Source organism: Sceloporus occidentalis, unplaced genomic scaffold, assembly GCF_023333645.1.
Source record: "Sceloporus occidentalis isolate IW3139 unplaced genomic scaffold, rSceOcc1.0.p SCAF_2, whole genome shotgun sequence".
Lineage (NCBI taxonomy): Eukaryota > Metazoa > Chordata > Lepidosauria > Squamata > Phrynosomatidae > Sceloporus > Sceloporus occidentalis.
Window position 1 is genome coordinate 232,070,535 of NW_028316982.1, and position 20,674 is coordinate 232,091,208.

The 20,674-nt window shown below is 39.0% G+C and overlaps 1 protein-coding gene across 4 annotated transcripts in view; it reads left to right on the plus strand.

Annotated features, from left to right (window-relative positions):
- The window catches only part of IMPG2 (interphotoreceptor matrix proteoglycan 2), an 85,314-nt gene that overhangs the window by 17,190 nt on the left and 47,450 nt on the right, over nt 1–20,674 (plus strand). For all 4 annotated transcript variants that reach the window (XR_016280240.1, XR_016280241.1, XM_089512383.1 and 1 more), the window contains exons 4-5: nt 14,630–14,661; nt 14,760–14,783. Coding sequence is in view for 2 of the 4 variants with exons in the window: in XM_089512383.1 (XP_089368509.1) it covers nt 14,630–14,661; nt 14,760–14,783 (56 nt within the window). In the remaining 2 variants the exon portion in view is untranslated. The remainder of the gene's footprint in view (nt 1–14,629; nt 14,662–14,759; nt 14,784–20,674) is intronic.

Below are 20,674 nucleotides of genomic sequence, written 5' to 3' on the forward strand. Positions count from 1 at the left end.
AAGGGAAAAATCACAATTCATGGAATAGCAGTCACGCACACACACATACCCAAACAGACTAATGAAATTAAAGATAGTAGCTTGTAGTTGAGGGAAGACATTACCTTATCAGTCCAGAAGCCAGGCTCCAATCTGTGAGAAAGCTGGGAGTTGAATGTGGCTCAGGGGTGAAACAGACGGCACCAAAGCCTCTTAGCCGGGTTGGGGCCACAGCAACTGTACACTGCCGCCCCAATCTGGCCACCCTGAATAGGAGCGGGGAAAAAACCACCCTTTCCACCGTAATGGCGGCTTGTCAGTGTTTCTGTGGTGTGGCGCATGTAAATGCCATGCTGCTGAAACTCTGTGAAGCCAACGCATATGCAGCTAGCCATGCGTTTTCCTGGCAGTGTGGGGGGTGGCATCAGAATGTGAGGCATCTAAAAGCCATGCTCAGATGCTGCCCCCAAGTCGGCGCAAAGGGGCAATCTGCTTGCTGTATAGTACAGACAGCAGTACTGGGGGCCATTTTTGAATCTGACAGAGTTTCTGCCTTATTCCAAACTGGACTAAATTGCTGTTGTTCAGGCACATGTATTTATAGCAAGAAATGGGCATAAAGGCAGTATTTCAGGAGATTATAGGCTTAAATTGATAGGCTCCTTTCCAGGGGAGAAGAATGGAATGTGATATGCAGTAACGACCAGAATGTTCCCAGATAAAAAGAGTTTCATTCCCAGAGGGAAACTCCATTTGTCTGCTGTATGCAAACAATCTTCCAGTCCAGCTCACTACCATCCTTCTTACAGTCAGAGAATTATGCTTATTCCAATCTTGAGGGATCTCATCATGGCTAAGTACCTTGGCTTCTCCCATGTTGAGCCATCTGGATTTAATATGGTATGGCTGGTTTCCTGCACTGGGGAACCCCTTTTTGGCTACTTGCCTAAAATAACCCTTTTTGATATCAATTTGATATCAAGGGTCAACAAGGGGTGACTGAGAGTTGGATCCTGGGCTACACTAGCATGGACAATCCCCCAAGTTAATACATTTCCACATCCCAATGATAATTCCTTGATACTTTTATCTCCAATTGTTCTCTTCCCTTCATAAGCCCCATGAATCTTTTGTTCAACTCTCTTTATAAGTTTCAGAAAAAAGAAAGTCATACTTGTATTTTTTAACTTTGGGGAATTAGCTTGAACTAATGTTTTTTTTCTGACAATTTTGCTATTCTGATGGGTTGTGCATGGCTTTGTATGGTTTTTAGTTTTTAGTTGCATTGATATTGATTAACTCAGTTTAAAATGATTCTGTGCTGTTCTGTAAGTAATGTGTCTGAAAACTCACTGTAAATTGGGTAGCTTTCCTGATGTTGCTGGAGGGCAACTCCCACCAGCCTAAGAGAGCATTTGTTGTTGTTGTTGTTGTTGTTGTTGTTGTTGTTGTTGTATGTTCTTAGTGGTTTCCAATTTATGGAAACCCTAAGGTGAACCTTTCATGGAGTTTTCCTGGCAAGTTTTGTTCAGAGGAGCTTTGCCATTGCCTTCCCCAGAGGCTGAGAGAATATGACTTGCCCTAGGTTACCAAGTGGGTTTTGTGGCTGAGCTGGAAATCGAACTCAGAGTCGCCATAGTCCAACATGTCCAACACTCAAACCACTATGACACACTGGCTCTCCTGAGAGAGCATAGTTAATGGTAAAGATTGTTGTGAATTGCACTTCTATAACATCTGGAGGGCTGCACCATACCTACCTGTGCTGTGTGTAAATGAATGCTACACATGAACTATAAATAGGGTTGCCAGGCTGAACTCCTCTAGCATTAATGTTAATTGATCTTAGGGCAAGAAGATACATTGCAAAGTTCTGCCAGGTGGAACCACATGATGTTTCCTTCCTCATACCCTTTTTGCTATTGCATCCTCCTGCCCAATATGGTTATTTATAGGCTGGTGGAGGGTGAGAATCATCCAGCTCTGGTTCCATAGCTGGAAACACAGAACCGACATCGACCTTTAGTGCTATGCATCCAGCTGTGTTTGTATAGCTTCTCTGCCACCTCCCTGTTCTCCATTCATGTTGAAGGAGATGGTACTACTAATGGATGGGTTTGGAATGAGAAGGAAAAATGTTGTGTACTTCTGTCAGGAGCATCTTCCTTCGCCAGGATCTCTTAACATTAAAGATATCGTTGCTCTGCCCTGTATTACTTGCCTTTCTAACCCTCTCTGTGGATAAAATTAAATTCTATTTACAAGAATGCAGCCAAATGATGAATACTGAGAAAGAAGGGTAAAATTGTTAAGCTGGCTGATTCTTCTGGAACTTAATTATTCTTCAGATACCATATAGACAGCATTTTGGATTCCAGGACAATACAACTGGCTCAAGGATTGCTGGTGCTGGAATTGGGAAAGATGACTGGACTTAATCTGGTTTTATTTTTTTTTGGGGGGGGGGGAGGGGTTGGCCATTATCCACATCTGATTCCCTGCTACTTAGTTTTTTTCTTCATTCTTTACTCATAAAAATCAACATTTTCCTAAGTATTTAGTCTTAAAAATGAACATTCTTCCAAGTGCCCAGTGTGCCAATAAAATATAGAAAAAGTAGAACTGTCCTTATAGTCAAGAAGCTAATTGCTTTTGTCAGAGAAATAATCTTATGACATCCAGATGGTGTCTATTAGTCTCAAACATGGATTTGTAAAGTGATAGGGTGATGAGGATGGGCAGGCTACCAAATTCAGTATCTGTCTAAAAACCTTATTGAGGAATTATTTGTATAAAGCAGCCTCCCAAAGGGCTGTCTGGACTCATTTTTCTCCTGGCTACATTATTCTGAGCAAACATAGTAAGTGCTATTATGGAGCAGACCATGGGCTGCTTTGGCATAGTGCAGAAGTGTGGCTTGATTAGACAAAGATTTTTTAAAAATGAGAAGGGGAGATACTAATGCTTTGTTAATGACAGCATTAAGCGTTGTCACAGTATTATTTTTGCTAGCAAAAAACACCATCATGAAATTGGGAGGGGTGACATGATAGGCTGAATAACAGAATATCTCATTAGCGAAGGAAGAGCATGGGGTACTGTATCAAACAGGATTATCTATTATTATGATAAAGCATGGCTAACTTATGCTGTTGTTTTTAAAAGTTTAAAATATGTTATGTTTTTTTACTGTGTGATTTATATATAATTTGATAGTAGCAGCTAAAGGCACCAGATCCCATGTGATCTTGGAAGCTAAAAAGGGTCAGCCCTGGTTAGTACTTGGATAGGAGACCACCAATGAATTCTAGGTACTGTAGGCTATATTTCAGAGGAAGGAAATGGTCAAACCACCTCTGAATATTCCTTGCCTTAAAAAAACCCAGATGAAATTCATGGATTCATGATATGTTGACAGGAAACCTGAAGCGCCCCCCCCGTCCCCCGCCCCCCCCCCCCCATATTTCTGTGCACAGAATTAAAGTAATGCAGGATCAGAAAGGGGATATCCTAATCCTTAGAGGATTTGGAGTAAAGAACGTATTTCTCTTTCTTTCCCTTTGTGTGGCACTGTAGGAAATAAAGCTAATTTACTACATATAAAATACAGCCCACACAACAGTGAACCCAGACAGAAGTACTGAGAGTTAGAAAATGTTAGTTTCCTAGTACCATATAATAATGGTACAGTATTGGCAGAACCACCATTCATGCTGGGGAAGATGTTGCAGTAAAGGGTATGTTTGGAAGGAGGATGGAGGAAATATGTAGTTCTGCCAGGAGCATATTCCTGGCAGAACCTCCAATGATCTGAGGGCTGCTGTTTTCTCACTTCTAGTAGTTGAGGAGAAATTGTAGTCTCGGTGGAGGAGGAGACAAAGAGAGTGAGAGAGTGTGTATGTATGTATGTATGTATGTGCAACCCATGGACCCCCAGCTAGAGATGGGAAAGCCCGGGGGGGGGGGGGGGAAGCAGGAAAAATTAAGAAAAAAACCCATTTCCCCCGTTTTTTTCCCCTGAAGGCTTTTTTGCTTTTTCCAAAAAAATTGGAAAAAATAAAAAAAGTCAATTATGGAATATTTTATTTTAGCATGACAAGTAAAATCTTTAAGACAAGTTGTTCATAATTCTCCAAATCATTTCTAAAAACTATACACACTATCAGATTATTCTAATTTCTGTGCACTGAATGAGGACAAGCAAGTCCTAGGTTACAGACTGAACTCTCCAATTCAAGAACAAGATGTATTTCTTCTTTTAGGGGGCACTGAAAGAATCTGGTTTATATTTGGAAACACACTAAATCAAGAAATAAATGGCATGTGAAAGGGTACAGAAGCTTGTATTAATCTGGGTAAACCTTTAATTTTTAGAAATCCATGATAACTGTGATGATGACAAACATAACAAAGCAGAAGCAGAGACTGAAACTGATAAGCAGAACTGCATCCGCCCTGCAGAAATAATGCAGTTTGATACCACGTTAATTGCTATGACTCAGTGCTAAGGGATTCTCGGAACTGTAGTTTTATGAGACATTTAGCCTTCTCTATCAGAGATCTCTATTGCCACAGCAAATTTAAAATCCCAGAATTTCCTAGTATTGAGCCATGACGATTGAAGTGGTGTCAAACTGGAATATTTCTGCAGTGCAAATTCTGCTCAGAGCTTGGAAAATGAGTCTGATTAAATTTCATGCCTTTTAATTGAATTTTAGTCCCTCCTCCCTTCCGCACACTTCCCCACCACTCAATTTTTTTATATGAAGGAGTTTTTTTATGTCTATTTGATACTGTGGAGAGGAAATACAAATAATTTTCTTTGTCACTAATGTTGATAATTTCTTCTGTTTTTTTAAAAAAATTGTTTTGCCTGCTCCACATAAACGAGTAAAACCAAAGTTCAGGAGACTATTAGTTTATTTGTTACAAATTTTTTAAAAATTAAAAAATAAAAGTAAATTCTGTTCATAATAATTTTTTGAATACATTGTATTTTAATATACGAATTGTGATAATTTTATGCCAAACCAAACTGCACATACAGTCGGCCCTTCTTATACACAGATTTTTTATACATGGATTCAAGCATCCACGGTTTGAAAATGTTAAAAAAAGTATACATTTCAAATATCAAACCTTGATTTTTCATTTTTTTTATTTGGGACACCAATTTGCTATGTCATTATATTTAATGGGACTTGAGCATTTACGGATTTTGTTATCCCTGGGGGATCTTGGAACCAAACCCCAGTGTATAACCAGGGTCCATTGTAGTTATATTTTATGTTCCTACACTAACAGGATGACTTTCAATCCTTAAAAAGTGCTAATGTTGCATTTTTAACAATTTTTCAAAAAATTCCATTTTCCCCTGATGGCTTCAAAATTTCTGGAAATTTTACATCTCTACTCCAAGCCAATACCAGATACAGCCTAAAGGGCCCCAAAGTTGTGTGTCTCTGTCCTTCATAATGATGAATTCAGTTTACCTTATCTCCAGGCATCATGATGCTGCCTGTGCCCTTGATATACAACTAGCAGGAGAAAATGATATAGACTAGAATGGAGAGACATGTTGCAGAAATATCACATTACAAGGTAGACTACATCCTCAGAGTTGGGCAAGGGGTAATTGTTCAGGGTTATTTGTAATAGATATTATGATGTTTTTGTTTTGGTTATGTATAGTTACTCCCTTGTCATTATCAGTGCTGACCATTAACATCTTAGACCAGTGCATTTCAAGCTATCTGATGTAGGAGACTAGCCCCCCCCCCCCCATTAATGTGCCAGGGGTAAGTATCATATTTCTGCCTCTTGGCTACAATTCTTCTTTCTTTCCTGGAAACTCTCCAGGATTCAGCAGTCAGTGTCTTGGGGATTGGTACTGGTCCTGGGACCACCGTTTTGAGCAGTACGTACTGTCTTAGAGCACTCCCATGGTAGCACTTGCTTTCTTTTCTCCATTCCATCTAATCATGTGGTTTCTAGAGCCCCACTGTGTCTTCTTCAAGAACATTTATTCCCAGAACTGACTGTATTATCTATCGCCTGCTATTCTTTTTAATGTAGTGAAGCATACTCACTGCATTTTGGAACAGAGGTCCCAAACAGGATGTTCAGCATCAAATTGTCACATTACTGTGTAAAGTGCATAATGTTCAGCCTTAAGTTGACATATTACCATAGCAAGTGACTTCCTCTGGAACACCTTGGAAAAGATTGTAGGGCAGAAATGAATATGTCGCAAGTAGGATATGAAGAAGCAGTACTTTCAATTTCTTCTTTTTTATAATTAATATATCCAGATGGCTTGTTGGTTGATGACATCCACACAGCTATATTTTCTTGGAACCTATTACATATAGTGAGTTAATTTACCCAACCTTCAATTCTAGTTTCAAGCTTGGCATACATATGTACTAACATACATACCGTATATACTCAACTATAAGTCAACCTCATGTATAAGTTGAGGGCAGGTTTTGGGATCAAAACTATGGATTTTGATCTGACCTATGGAGAAGTTGAGGATAAAATGTAGGGGCATGTAGCAAAGAATCTAAAGGATGAAGGAAAACAATAACAACAAAACTTCCAAAATTCCAGCATACATGTGTGTTCACCCTAAAGGCTTGATGGATGAGAGGAGGGTCAGTGCTTCCAGGGCAGATTATGCTCTTGCTTTTCACCAGGAGATAGTTCCCTTTTTTATGATTTAAAGTAAAGTACTTACATTGACCCAAGGAGCATGACAATGTAACTATGCCCAGTCACTTCCATTGCAGATAGAGCATTTGAGTAAACCATGGGCATTTGTTTAAAGTAGAGGTTAGCAAAGTGCAGCCCATGGGCCACATGTAGTTTCTGTGTCCCCAGAAGCCCCCCATCAGTCCTCCAAAGCTTCTCCAATATCCCAATTTTAAAAACCCAGAACATCGTTCAAGCAATCTTTACCCCTAATCCATGCAGAAAGCCCCCAAATACAAGAAAACAATCTCACAAGTGCACCAAAACCCCATACTACCCCCAAAATATCAATATTTTATTCTTCATTTTCTCTCAAAATTTGTTAGGAGGTAATGTGTTGAGGGGTACTGCAGAGCAAAGTGGATGTATCTAGGCTTGCTGGATGAGTAGTCCCAGAGAAATTTGAGAGTGCAGATTAGCTCCTTTGCATTTTCCCATTCCAATTTAGAGTGATATTCAGATGCATCTTTTTCTGCCTGAAACCTCTCAAACAATTGAAAGTCATGGAGCTTACTAGGAATAATTCAAAGGTTGCTTGTTGCACCACAGGGATTTCAACAATGGATTTCAAAGGAAAGACACTAAATAGGTATCTCACAAGTCATAGAATTTGGAGATCAGTGCTAATGGCAAAGCTTTTCGTGAAGCTCACTAGTATTGTAAATTACTCCATGAAGCCTTGATTTTTTTACTTCATCTGATCAATCAATTCCATTTGAGATGCAGTATCTTCTTTATAAATTGATATCTCAATGGTGTTTATGTGAACATTCAGGACATAATCTAGGCGCCAGGATTAACAGGCTATATAAGAAGTATTTGTCTCTCTCTCTATGTTTAAAAGTGTTTTATTCATCCATTGGTTTCAAAGCAGAAAGATATAATACCATAATGTCTTACATAAGTATTCATTCCATTTGACTTTTCTGCATTTTACTTTACATTTGCACCACAGTAAACATATTTTCCATCTTCATTATGTTGGATATCTTGTGTAATTCAATTGGTATCAATCCTAATAAAATGCATTACAGTTCAAGATTGTAACACAATAAACCTGAAAACATGAAAGGTGTGTGTGTGTGTGTGTGTGTGTGTGTGTGTGAGAGAGAGAGAGAGAGAAACAATACTTTTGCAAAGGATCTTATTCATAGCATTCAGTCTGAGTATGCAATGTATGAAAATTGCCCTATATCGAGAAAAGGATTTCAGATTTAAACCTAATTTATTTTGCAAATAAACCAAATCTAACATTTATATTTTTGACACTATACAGATTATTTTGTGTACTCTGTAGAAGCCACCTGTTCAGAGTCCTGAGTCTAGACAGCAGGAGTAGATGCTTAATCCCACAATATTCAGCATGACAGCACCCTTACATTTGCCATCAAATCCCTATACTTCTGGTAACTGTTATTTAAAGCCTCCTACTCTTGACTGGGTTAGTTGCCAGGCCAGTTGCCTAAGCAATTTAGAGACAAGTGTGTTTCAGAGAAATAACTCTTATGCTATTCATTCTGTACTATATTAAATGGATGAATGGTGAATTGATAATTAATAGGCAATTGCAAAATATTATCCAGCAAGTACTTCCTAGTGTGTTGTTGCTTTATCCAGTGGTGGTTTCAGAAAACTGTACAAAACAGAGGCCCATTTCAGAATAATATTCATATTGTTTGGCCATTCAATACACAGCAAGATAAGAAATAAAGTCAGATGTGTACTTTAACATTTTTACATTAGCACTTTATTAAATATGTAGATAACAATACAGTACAGTACTGTATATCAAACTCCTGTCTTCTCATCACAACTTGTTTGGATCCTGTCCATAATTAGCCCTATGTGCTGCACATTGCACTTGTGTAGTCACATGAACAATCCCAGTCCATTATTTTCCATCTGGTGTTGAGTAATGGTACTTGTGACTGAGAAAGAATTGTCCATGGTAAATGCGAAACTAATTATGGATAGTTTATATTTTACAAGAGTTTCCCCACATTCATATGGTTTCAAAATGATTATTTGTTTAATACAATAATCCTAAAGCTGTTATTCAGTCACTAAATTAGATGTATGTCACTAAGGTAACATTTCTCACACAGGTTAACTGGATTTTCCAAACTTTTAAACCACAACTTTTTGAACACCTGGACAATACAGCCCCCCCCCCCCTTATTTTTTATCTGCCTCCATCTCTGCTCTTCACCTGTCAAAACATTCAAAATTCCATTCTGATTTAATGCACCATTTTCACAATCTTTTCCAGACTATGAACTGACAGTACTGGCACTTTCACGAGTTCATCAGCTAAATGACATTGTTCAATCACAGGCTCTTTAACCTAGAATTTTAATACAAATTGAATATGATTTGGTAAAAGTGTTGTCTCAAATAAAAAGCTGGTGCTCACAAGGTGTTTTTGTTTGTTTCCTTCCTACTACTTTGCACTGCATTAAGGTATTTTATTGAGGTAGAGCACACATTGGATTTGGCAAGTTGTGCAGCATTAATTATGCTCTTTGCTATTTCTTTCATGTTAGAAATAGTGACTTGGGTCCAGATAAACACACATATATGTTTACAGGGACCCTCCAGCTGTCTTAAAAGTGGGAGGTTGCACATTGGAAGACATTTTTTTTTAAAACAATTAAATATGCCTAATTGCAGGGGGGAGGCAAACTTCTTTACCTTTCCATTATTATTGAAACATCCTTACATTTGAAGACTCTTACAAAAGCAAAATGTACTCAGGTGTACCATCCATGTGTTCAATGTAGTTTCCTTTCAAGTACGTTTGTATAAAACAGTTTACAGGTAGCCTTTATTTTTCCTGGAAGGGCTCAACAATAAATGTCTTAACATTATTGTTGTTATTATTATTTGCTTGATCATTTTGTACATTTCTGATTGATTATACAGTGGTGGGGACAGGCCTAAGCCTCCTGCTTATTCTAGACCATTCTAGTGTCCATGTATATATACACTATTTATGTTGTCTAGTGTACCTAATTATACTGATTGTGTGTGCATCATGTCTTCAAAATACATTGGAACATGGCTATTAATATTGCTGTATGATTACTTGTTGGCAGTTCTTATATTTAATTTCTATATTTAAATGTATTGATTGCTGCATTCCAAACACTTGCATCAAGTAATGAAAACCAACTGAAAACAACCTCCATCGCTCCACCAAGAAAACATCAGCAAACAGGACAGTCCTATACTCATCAACTTAGAAGTAAATGCAATGGGATTCAATGGAGCTTACTCCTGGAAAGGTTGATATAGATGGATTTTGGAATGACAGAGAAGTTAACTCCACCAGGGGATTCTTACACACCTCTCTCTCATATTCTCTCTCTCTCTCTCTCTCTCACACACACACACACACACACATCCCAAGGGAGTTAAGATGCCAAAGCTATCTAATCAAGAAAGAGAAGTCAGGAAGCACATACTGTACTTATAAATATTCTGCCTGTGTGTATACAAATCTGTTCACTCACTTAATACATACACAAAGGTATACACAAACACACACACATTCAAATGCAGAAACTGGTTTTATCAAACAGAGGTTTTTGCAGCTCAGATCTGGGGTGACTCCTGGTTCAGCTATGTGAATTCACATTATAACGTGAATATTTTATCATACCTGGTTGCCCTTCCATTGCCCTTCCAAATCAAGGGGGAATCGAATCCAAGGCAAGTCATGTAATGCGGATTCAAGCAAAGAGGAATGAGTGCAAATTGTATTATCACACCAGTGGGATTCAACGATTCGAATTGGCACCCTTTCTCATGCTCAGTGGGGGTCTGAACGCATCATGACCTTGTACATTTCCGGGGTGAAAAGGGGTGCAAGTTCTTGTTCCCTGTTTCGCGTAATTGTGTGATTGCGTGAATATTTATGTGTCTTCTTCATCCCGCTTTTTTATTTTCCCTTCCATTTAAGCAATTTCAACACACAGATAGATAGATAGGCAGGCAGGCAGGCAGGCAGGCAGGCAGGCAGGCAGGCAGGCAGGCAGGCAGGCAGGCAGGCAGGCAGGCAGGCAGACAGAACTGTATATTCACATTCACGCACATACACTCTCTCTCTCTCTCTGGCTTTACTTCGTGAACGAAGATTCAGGAAGCACTCATCCTGTGCTTTCTACAAGCGCGTTGATGACTAAAAAGGCCAATCTGAGATAAACAAGTCCGGTTGCAGAAAGCACAGCAGAAAGTCTCCTTGAGTGATGTTTCCGGGTTGCGGTTGTTGTTTCTCTTTGAGACTTGTTCGGCGTGAGCCTTCAAAAAAGGCTGCAGCATCATGGACAGTGCATCTCCATGCCTCCCGATGCGAGGCCAGGGTGGACCATTGTTGGTGATCAATTTAGCCAAGCCTGAGATGTATCTCTTCTGTGGAGTGCCCCTCTTACGCTGGCCCGTGGCGAGTTCACCACAGAATACTATTTTTGGGAGGTGATGGTCCTTCATCGTAGAAATGTGTCCTGCCCAGCACAGCTGCCTTCTCAATAGCATGGCCTCATTGCTGGTGGTCCCTGCTTGCTCAAGGACAGCAACATTTGTCACATAGTCAGTACAGTGTATATTTAGAATTGTGCATAAACAGCACTGATGAAAGCGTTCGAGGAGTCATAGGTGTTGGCGATAGGTGACCCATATTTCAGACCCATAAAGGAGAATAGACAGTACAATGGCTCAATACACACTGATTTTTGTGCTTCGCCTCAAGTGTTTGTTACTCCAGACTCTTTTGTGAAGCCTTCCAAATGCACTATATGCCTTTGCTAGTCTGTGATCGATCTCTTTATCAATCTTGGTGTCTGAGGAGATGATGCTTCCCAGGTAGGTGAACTGCTGAACAGACTTAAGCACAGATTTGCCTACAGTGATGTGGGGATGGTAGTGTTCTTCCTGTGGTGCAGGCTGGTAGAGAACTTCTGTTTTCTTCCAGCCCAAAGAGCTCTGCAGCTGTTGCAAAGCAGGATGTTAGGCGCTGCAGAGCTGCTTCCATATGGGCAACGAGGGCAGCATCGTCAGCAAAAAGTAGCTCATGGACTAGATAGTTTAAAGTCTCAGTGTGAGCCCTCAGACGACTTAAGTTAAACAGGCTACCATCAGTACGGTAGTGTATATAAATGTCATTGTCTTCTTCAAGATCTGCCGTAGCCCTTTGGAGCATCATGCTGAAGAAGATTGTAAATAGAGTTGGAGCGAGAACACAACCTTGTTTCACACCATTAGTTATTAGAAAGGGCTCTGAGAGAGTGTCGCCATATCTGACTTGACCTTGCTAGCCTTCATGTAGCAAGATAATCATTTTGAGGAATTTGGGGGGGGGGGGCATCCTAGTCATTCCAGGATCTGCCACAGACCTTTTCTACTCACAGTGTCGAAGGCTTTGGTGAGGTCGACAAATGTTACATAGAGTCCTTTGTTCTGCTCCCTACATTTCTCTTGCAGTTGTCTAAGGGCAAATACCATATCTGTAGTACTCCTATTAGCTCTAAAGCCGCATTGGCTTTCAGGGAGAACATACACACATATATATATTCCCAAAAAATGAGTTGCCCTGAAAGTTGCCCTGAAAGTGAAAGGAACACTGAAAGGAAATGGAGGAAAATTGCAGCGATGCATCATGGGAAATTTGAAACCAGGGGGTTTGCGGTGGTGTGCCAGAGCAGAAGCAAAGTTGCATTCCACACCAGAACAATTTGGAGTGAAATCAAAGTGAACTTGAAAGTGAATTCTGTGAATTCACTTTTCCCCCACACTTTATCTTAGCCGAAAGGCTGAGAAGCAATTAACTTTTTTCCGAATTCATCAAAATGAGGAGTCGCTTTGGATTCACTGTGGAGGCGCCACAGAAGGAGTGCCCATAGAAAGGAATCGCGTCTGATAACACATTCACATTATAATGTGAATTCGCATTGTTGGACCGCAGTCATGTCAGATCTGAGCTGCAGAAAGCTGTAAAAACGTCCGTATGATAAACATCACTGATACTTAGAGTTGGGGAAAAGGCAAAGCTCCCCAGGCATAAGGGTTACACAGTGTTAGGACCAGTGCTGTTCAGCAGCAACATAACCAAAAATGAAGGCTAGTGTAGCTTTTTCTACCATTGAGTTAGCCAAAACCAGCTGCAAGCATTTGGACCAATCCTCCAACCTTTCCACTTTTCTGTCCATTACTGCCAAGGAGTCCTCTTACTCTGCTCTTCTGGAGATGCATTACTTCTAATGTCTCATACATGTTGTCCTAGGGACTCAATGTGCTAAAACAAGCCAGTTTTTAAAAATTAATTACAGTTAACAAGTCTGTTTTTAAAACAAAATGACCCCAAGATGCACTCCTTCAGATTCCTCTTAGCCTGCACACTAAATCTCTAGTCTGTAGGTTTTTTGGTCTCAGAGCTGCGGCACAACCAAAACATCAATGCTCACATTCACACACACACACTTCGTTCTATAAACTGCATTTGTGGGGAGGGGGACCATCATTCAGTATAGTTACCTAGATATAGACTTTGACTAGACAAACCTGAGATGTGAATATAATCCAGGGTGGTTCATGGGATATTAACTTTAATTTTGGATTCTAACAGACCCTACTGTAACTGTTGTCACTGCTTGCTTCCACTGTAGCTGCTAATTCACATTTAATGCATTTAATGCAAAGTGGGTAATGTGGGTGGCAAGCGCAGCAAGTTGAGTTATAGGAAGCAGATGTGTGTGTGTGTGTGTGGGGGGGTTGAATGCACTTCCTATACATTTAGTGAAAACCGTGAAGCATAATTATTTTCTACACAAAATTCCTCATAGTTTTGCATTTGTGATACAATTATTAGATTCAAAGTTTTCTTTTAAATACTTGGAAATCATAACTGGTAGGCAATGCTATTGTAATGCAGACATTTAGAAAATTGTTGCTCCCTGGCATCAGATCCTTAGTTATTCTAGATAAATGTTATAGTTCATTTCCTACACTCCAAGCATATTTACTCTTCCCCAAAGATGTTCCCAGAAGCTATATAATTATAAAGTCTACTCCTCAAAGTGTTGAAAAAGGAGAGCTGTATTAGCAAGAGATGAAATTTATTTCAGTTGTTTTAAATAGACATTTAGATTTTAGAATTCACTCCTTCAGTGTGTAAAGAAAAGACATTCATTTTGTGAACAAGCCAAATGTTTTTTAAAGACTCTGAAGCATATTTTATTTTAATCTGCACTAGCATTTAATCAGTAATAACATTAGAAACCAACATTTTCAAATGAGAGGGGTAGTGGCGGCAGCAGGGGTTGACTGATTTAACTGTTCCTAGTCTGGTTGGGACACATTAGTTAACAAACCACATCCTTTTAGTGATATCCTTTCAATTCTGCTTGTGGTCTGGAAATATTTAAATAGAGTTTAAACTCATTATCAAGACTGTACATACTTTCACAAAGAACACAAAGAATACAGATTTGTCTCTTGCATTTCCCCCCCCCCCCCTTGAAGTTCCAAATGTAACATGCTCAGAGTGTGGCAAATGACCTTTCAATATAAAGTCTAAATAATCACACCCAACACATGGCTGTTGAATGTTAATAATCCAGTGGGTTGATGTGTTCCTCTACTCTGAACAGTATGGCCTTAAGAGTGTGGTCAACAATTTTTTCTATGCGTAGCCTTCCTCAACCAGGGCCCCCCTCCAGATTTGTGTCTGACTGTAACTTCTATCATCCATAGCCATGATGGGAATTGGTGTCTATCACATCTGAAGAGCACTACATTACTAGAAAATGATGGGAGTGCTATTAGAAAGGGTGAAAAATATAACTTTTGAAATTTCAAAACTCAGATCCTTACTTAGAATTTGATTTTCTATTTTCCCCCCTAGAAACTGTCTTATGCTAAAGAAGCAATGGGTGGGTGAGTATCTACATTGCCCTTTATTTTACGATACATTGTGAGAGATATGAAGCACAATTTCATTCATTTATACATCTTTTATTCTGATTTCTTGTCAGTTCCTGCAATGATTGGTCCTGTGGGTAAGTCACTTTTGCTATATTTAAGCTTTACAGACCTGTCTTTTCCCCGCCATGACTTACATTCACTTTATTTCAATAATCCATGTAGGATCTTTAAAAAAAATTAATATGTTTCAGAAGAACCCATGTGTTTTATCAGAGATTCAGGCAAACTGAAGATCCTGCATGGAGGTTTCAAACCAGGCCCAGCCCTGATGCTTGATTGTGCTTTATGCTCAATATTTATTTATTTGCTTACTTGAATTTAACACCATGCTGCATGCTTCTGCATGAAATGTCTTAATTCACTGATGCCTTGTGTTCTGAACTGGAGTAAGAGAACATGGCTCCTCTGGTTTGATTTGTTAATTACAACAACAAGAAGAAAACCTATTGAAGGATTTAAATAGTTCAGATAGAAAGAGACATTCAGACATTTGATTTGAAGTTTTATAATTTCTTATATATGAAGGAAGAAATTAGAAGAAATTTATTCTGCTAATTGGTGTTTGATAAGGAACCCTTCAGTTTTGAAATAAAAAGCTGTGTAGCTCATGTCCTGCACCCAAAGAAATTTTGGCAATGTCTTTTTTGGATAGCAGCCCCTCTTCCACATACCAAATTATTTTTTTTAAAAAATCTAGTAGGATTTTCAAAAGCAATTTGCGATATAGCATGGAGGTCTGCTATTCAAAGGAAAACATTTAAAAAATTCTTACCAAATTAGGTTTAAGTCTGCAGACTCACCTGGAAATTCTTGGAATGCCTGCCAGTATATTACACATAGGGTGCACAGCTGCCATTGACCATCATTACAAGTAAATTATTTGCCAGTAGGTTGAGGTATTAATGTCAAAGATAATGCACAGATAACATAAACAACTCTTTAAAACAAAATCTAACTGTTTTTATAAAACAATTGCATAACCATAGTAGCAATAAAAATATGAAGTTACAGAATTTGACAAGTTTAGGCACTAGACTAAATTAAAAGCAGTGTTCCAGAACCAAAGTACATGTTGTTTTCCACACACAACTGAATGTTTTGCCCTTTTTCTTCTTTATAAATTCTCTCAAAAAGTTTCAGGGAAAAGAAACCTACTCAGTTTCCCCCAGCTACATGCATTGTTCTATATAATGCTAAAGAAGTTATCTGTAAATCAAATTGGCTGGGGCATTAATCAGGGGAATGGATTCACTTAGATATCTTCTTATGTTGCTGAGCTTGCTTCTCCTATCATATGTGTTTATAGTACTATAAAAACTATTCAGCATCTATATTGCTAATGCACCTTAAAGGTATATTGTAAGTGTGTTTACTCGGAGGGAAAAACCCACCACCACTAATTTTCTTCCATGAGAGTCCACATGAGATTTCAGTTTGAATGTCATAAACGTTTGGAATAAAATAACAATCTGTTGGCCATGTCAGATTACCACGGTCTCATGAGTCTTTGCATTTGACAAGTTTGTTGTATGCTTTAAGTCGTTTCTGTCTTATAGAGAACCTAAGATGAAGTTGTCAGATTTGTTCAGTAGAGATTTGTCTTTTGCCTTCCTCTGAGGCTGAGAGAATGTGACTTGCCCAAGGTCACCCACTGGGTTTCCATGGCTGAGTGGGGTCTTGAACCCTGGTCTCCCAGAGTCCTACTCCAACACTCAAACTGCTACACCAAATTGGCTCTCTACTGTTGAAAAATACTTCCAGGTTAAATTGTTGATGGAAGATCCTGTCATAATTTATTGTTCAAGCCAATCTGTTGTGCATTGGTACATAGCAATCTACTCACCCTAATAGAATTTTTCAAAAAGACAATATAGATTTAGCACAGAGAGTTTTAGAGTAGAAATATTGGGCAGAAATAGTGGAGCAGAGTTAAGTTTTCAGAGACAACACACTATAATCACAACACATGGTAATATGGGATAGCCATTCCGTTTTACTTTTTGGTGATAAAGAACAGAAGAAAATAAGTAATCTACACTCTCCTGAAAGTACAGATAGTACATGTGCACTTCTGTATTGCTGAAGCAAATTTAAGAGATAAATTGTTGTTGTTTGAAAAGTTATATAAGACTTGCAGGGGCCCTGATGGAAAATTCTGTGAATAATTTGTTGCTATTTATTGTCTGCTTATTCCTGGGATAATGGCTTTTTAAATCCGATGTGTGTGAAAATGTTAATTGAGATAGTGCAATTTTCACGCAGTTTTCACTGTTTAACCCCCTAATTTTCCCCATGTGATAAAATCCTGTATTTCAATGCTGAGAACTAACTAATGATGTCAGCCTTCATGCTTGAAGGATAAAAAGAAAAGAAAAAGAACCACATGGTATCTGCACTCCCCTATAGTTTAGAGCCCATGGATTATTGGGATTTGGTTTTTTTTTTCTTTTGCTTTGGGTTTTTTTTTTTGGGGCTTTGTTTTTTAAATGAGAGAGGTAAAGATTAGAAGAAATAAAGTTATGTTGACCAAACAAGCCAGGAATAATATTAACTTGTAAAGACTGCAGCAACCCAGAATCCAGGGTTTGGAGGACACATTAAATGGAACATCTTTGTTTGTTTGTTGCCTGGCTTGCACTTCGCACCTGTAGGAGGAGACAGGTGGGAATAAAGGGACTACAGGCACTAGCATGTAGCTAATTCACAGTCCCGCTGGATCTAGCTTTCCAGTCCATATGCATGGCAATATTATTTTCATAGATTTCATCTTTCCTCATTAGTCCAGACTATTCTGCCTTGATGTTGCCTTAGCACTACTTCTTCCAAAATATACCATAAGCATTTCCTTTATAGTCCAGGAAAATAGAACCCACAGTCTTGGGCTTGGAATCATTTGATCCCTTGATTTCTTCTGTTCTATGCCTAGTCATGCCTTTATATTAACTTCAGCATCCAATCCACTATTGCTGTGGTAACATAACAAACTTCATTGTAAATCCTGTTTAGCAAGAATCAGAAGAAATTCCTGTCCTTCAACAGTATGGTTTTCTGTTTGGCTTTTCTCCCCTTGAGCCTGGAAAAAAGCCCAAAGTAAAACTGGTCATTTGTGGTTATATGTGTGGCTTGTTCTACCTCAGTGGTTTTCACATTTTTCCATGTTCCTGAAGCCAGAAGAAATACTAAATGAAGCTGCACCACAGGGCCATAGACATTAATTCAGCTAGATTTGTTTCTGACCATTAGTCTGAGAAAAGAAGATTGTGACAGAAACTCACAGCCTTCCTTTCATTTCTTTCATATGTGGGAGGTAGAATGGACATCACTGAGACAAGAAAAGATGGGGACATTACTATATATGAAAGTGTTGTATTCTCTCTTGTCTTATGTAAGGCCAATCTGGAACCTTCAGTTTGTTTGGAATGCAGTGAGATAGGCTGGAGAGAATCCAGGTGGTACATTTCCCTTGTGTAATAACTCATCATGAGCATGACTGCAATTTTTGCAGGGTCACACAATGATGGCAAAGGAAAACAGATAAAATTATAATTGTCATCATTAGGAAAGGGAGGCTTCCTAATTAGGTGGGGGATGAGGACCTTGGAAACAGTCCTCAAACTCTGTGAAGACTGGCTTGGACAATTGTCTGTTCAGTGGTAGCTCCATGTAAAGCACATTGCAGTAGTCTAAGTGGAATGAAACTGTTATTCAGTCTCAGTCCAGTCCCTCCAATGCATGAATTAGTGTGAGTAATTTTGCCCCCCTAACTGGCAAACCAGTTGAAGCTGGCCTCAGGCAATACAAGCCATAGAACCCACCATGACTTCCAATAACAGAGAAGCTTATTGCTTTGGCCAATAAGCCAGCTTACCTCTTCTGGCTTCAGTTCTGTATCCAGGATACCTCTGGATGTTATAACTAAATCGCCGCTTGGATGCATCCCGGTTCAGTCTGCAATTTTTCAAAGTCGGGGAGCTTCCGACTTAAAAAATTGGCCGGCTGTGTGAGCCTTTGACCCGGGATGCATCTGGGCGGCAGCATCCCATGTAGATCAGTGGCAATTTGGTTATGATAATATCTGGGGGCATCCCAAATCCAGAATTGAAGTCAGAAGAGGCAAGTTGGCAAGCTGTCTTATTGGCCAGAGCAATAAGCTCCAGAAATAGATCTAGGAGTTCTTCCTTCAGTGACAACAATAACTTTGCTTTCCACCCTTAACATATGCCTCCTGTTGCCATCTTACTGCCTGTATGTACAAAATTCAAATGTAAGGGGTGTGCAAAGAAATAATCTTGGTAGCTTCCCCATAGCTATGGAACTCTGGTGGTGCCCAGGTGATGTAGTGGTTAAATGACTGTACTGCAGCCACTCACTCTGAAACCACAATGTTGTGAGTTCAGTACCAGCCAGGGGCTCCGGGTCGACTCAGCCTAGCATCCTTCCATTGGTCGCTAAAATGAGTACCCAGCTTGTTGGAGGCAATTAGCTTACTTGTAAACCACTTAGTACATTGGTAATTGCTATTGCTATTGGTAACTCCCACTCCCAGAGGTTCACCAAAGTCAAGCTGTGCCCCTCCTCCCCAGCTCTTTAGGCTGCCATTTAGTGACTGAGATTCAGTAGATGTGAGCTAAGTTTCAATGTGTATGTGTTGTTGTTTCTTGTTATTATCTAGGTCAAGCCCCAAAAGGTGAAGGTTAAGAATTTAAAATACTGAAGGCTGTACTGAAGGCTGAACCATCTTTCAGCAGTTTAAAGCTGTTGAGTGATGTGTTAGTTGAGAATCCAAATAGTTCTGCCACACAACAGATAGCAAGGTACTTTTAAGTAAAAGTTGTGTGTCCAAATGGATATTCAATCCTGATTTTTTGACATGAAGCAGAGACATACACATGCATATACAGTGAACTGTAATACTACCCCTATTTAATTCTTCTGCAAGTTACTTCACATAAAAGTATCCCCCAATATGTATCTGTTGCAATCTCATATCAGTCATATCAATCTCACCACCTATCAGGTATTTTTAACCAATTTTTGTGAGCTCTGATAAGAGTTCTTCTTTTTAATTAAAATTGCTAGGATATTGTGTGTATAAAGATATTAGTGGCACTGTACCAACTTGTTTTTAGAAAAATCACTTTCAGCACAATTTGAATGTCAGGATTCTATGCTGTGGAGAAGTTTCCACTTACAAACCTTTTGAATGGGAGAATGTATGCTCAATAACAATTCCTTTTGAAAAATGCCCTGATAGGTAGTGATTCACTCATTGATTAATCTTTTCTGCTGCCCAGATCCACAGCTTTATTTCATATCAGAAAGCACTGATGTACAAATAATTACAGATGTGTAGTAGTGAGGAAACAGCCATATAGTCATACTAAATGCCACTACAATTGTCACACCTGTAACTAAACAGAAATGTGAACTATATTGACAAACATCAAAATTTAAAATGCAAAATTCAATATGGGTTTGGTTTGGATTTCTTAAAAATCACATCAGTTTGTCCTTAGAACTTTTAATTCTGAAACCAGGTTTATAGCTCTGCACTATTTTACATAACCTGATATTTACCATTTAAAAAAATAATAATTGTCATGTTTTAGGAAGAAGAGGGGTAACTCAAAAAAACGATTTGTCAAACATGAGCCATTTTTTCTGTAGTACAAACAATTTAAAGTAATTTTAAAAGGCATGTTTACAATGTAGTGCCTTCAGAACTGGAACATGTGCACCCAAGTGCCAGGAGCCTGGATTCCATTTCCAAGGCTGAAATGTCAATATGTTTTCATTTTCATCCAATTAATTGAAGGCCTGGGATTCTTTCCAAGTCCAGACATTCCAAGGAACAGTGAACTGGCATTGCGACTAGGGAGTTGGGATTGTATTTATACGTCAAAGAACTATGTTGCTTTCTATTAAACATGACAGGAAAAGCTGTTCCTTTTCAAAGAGCAGCTAG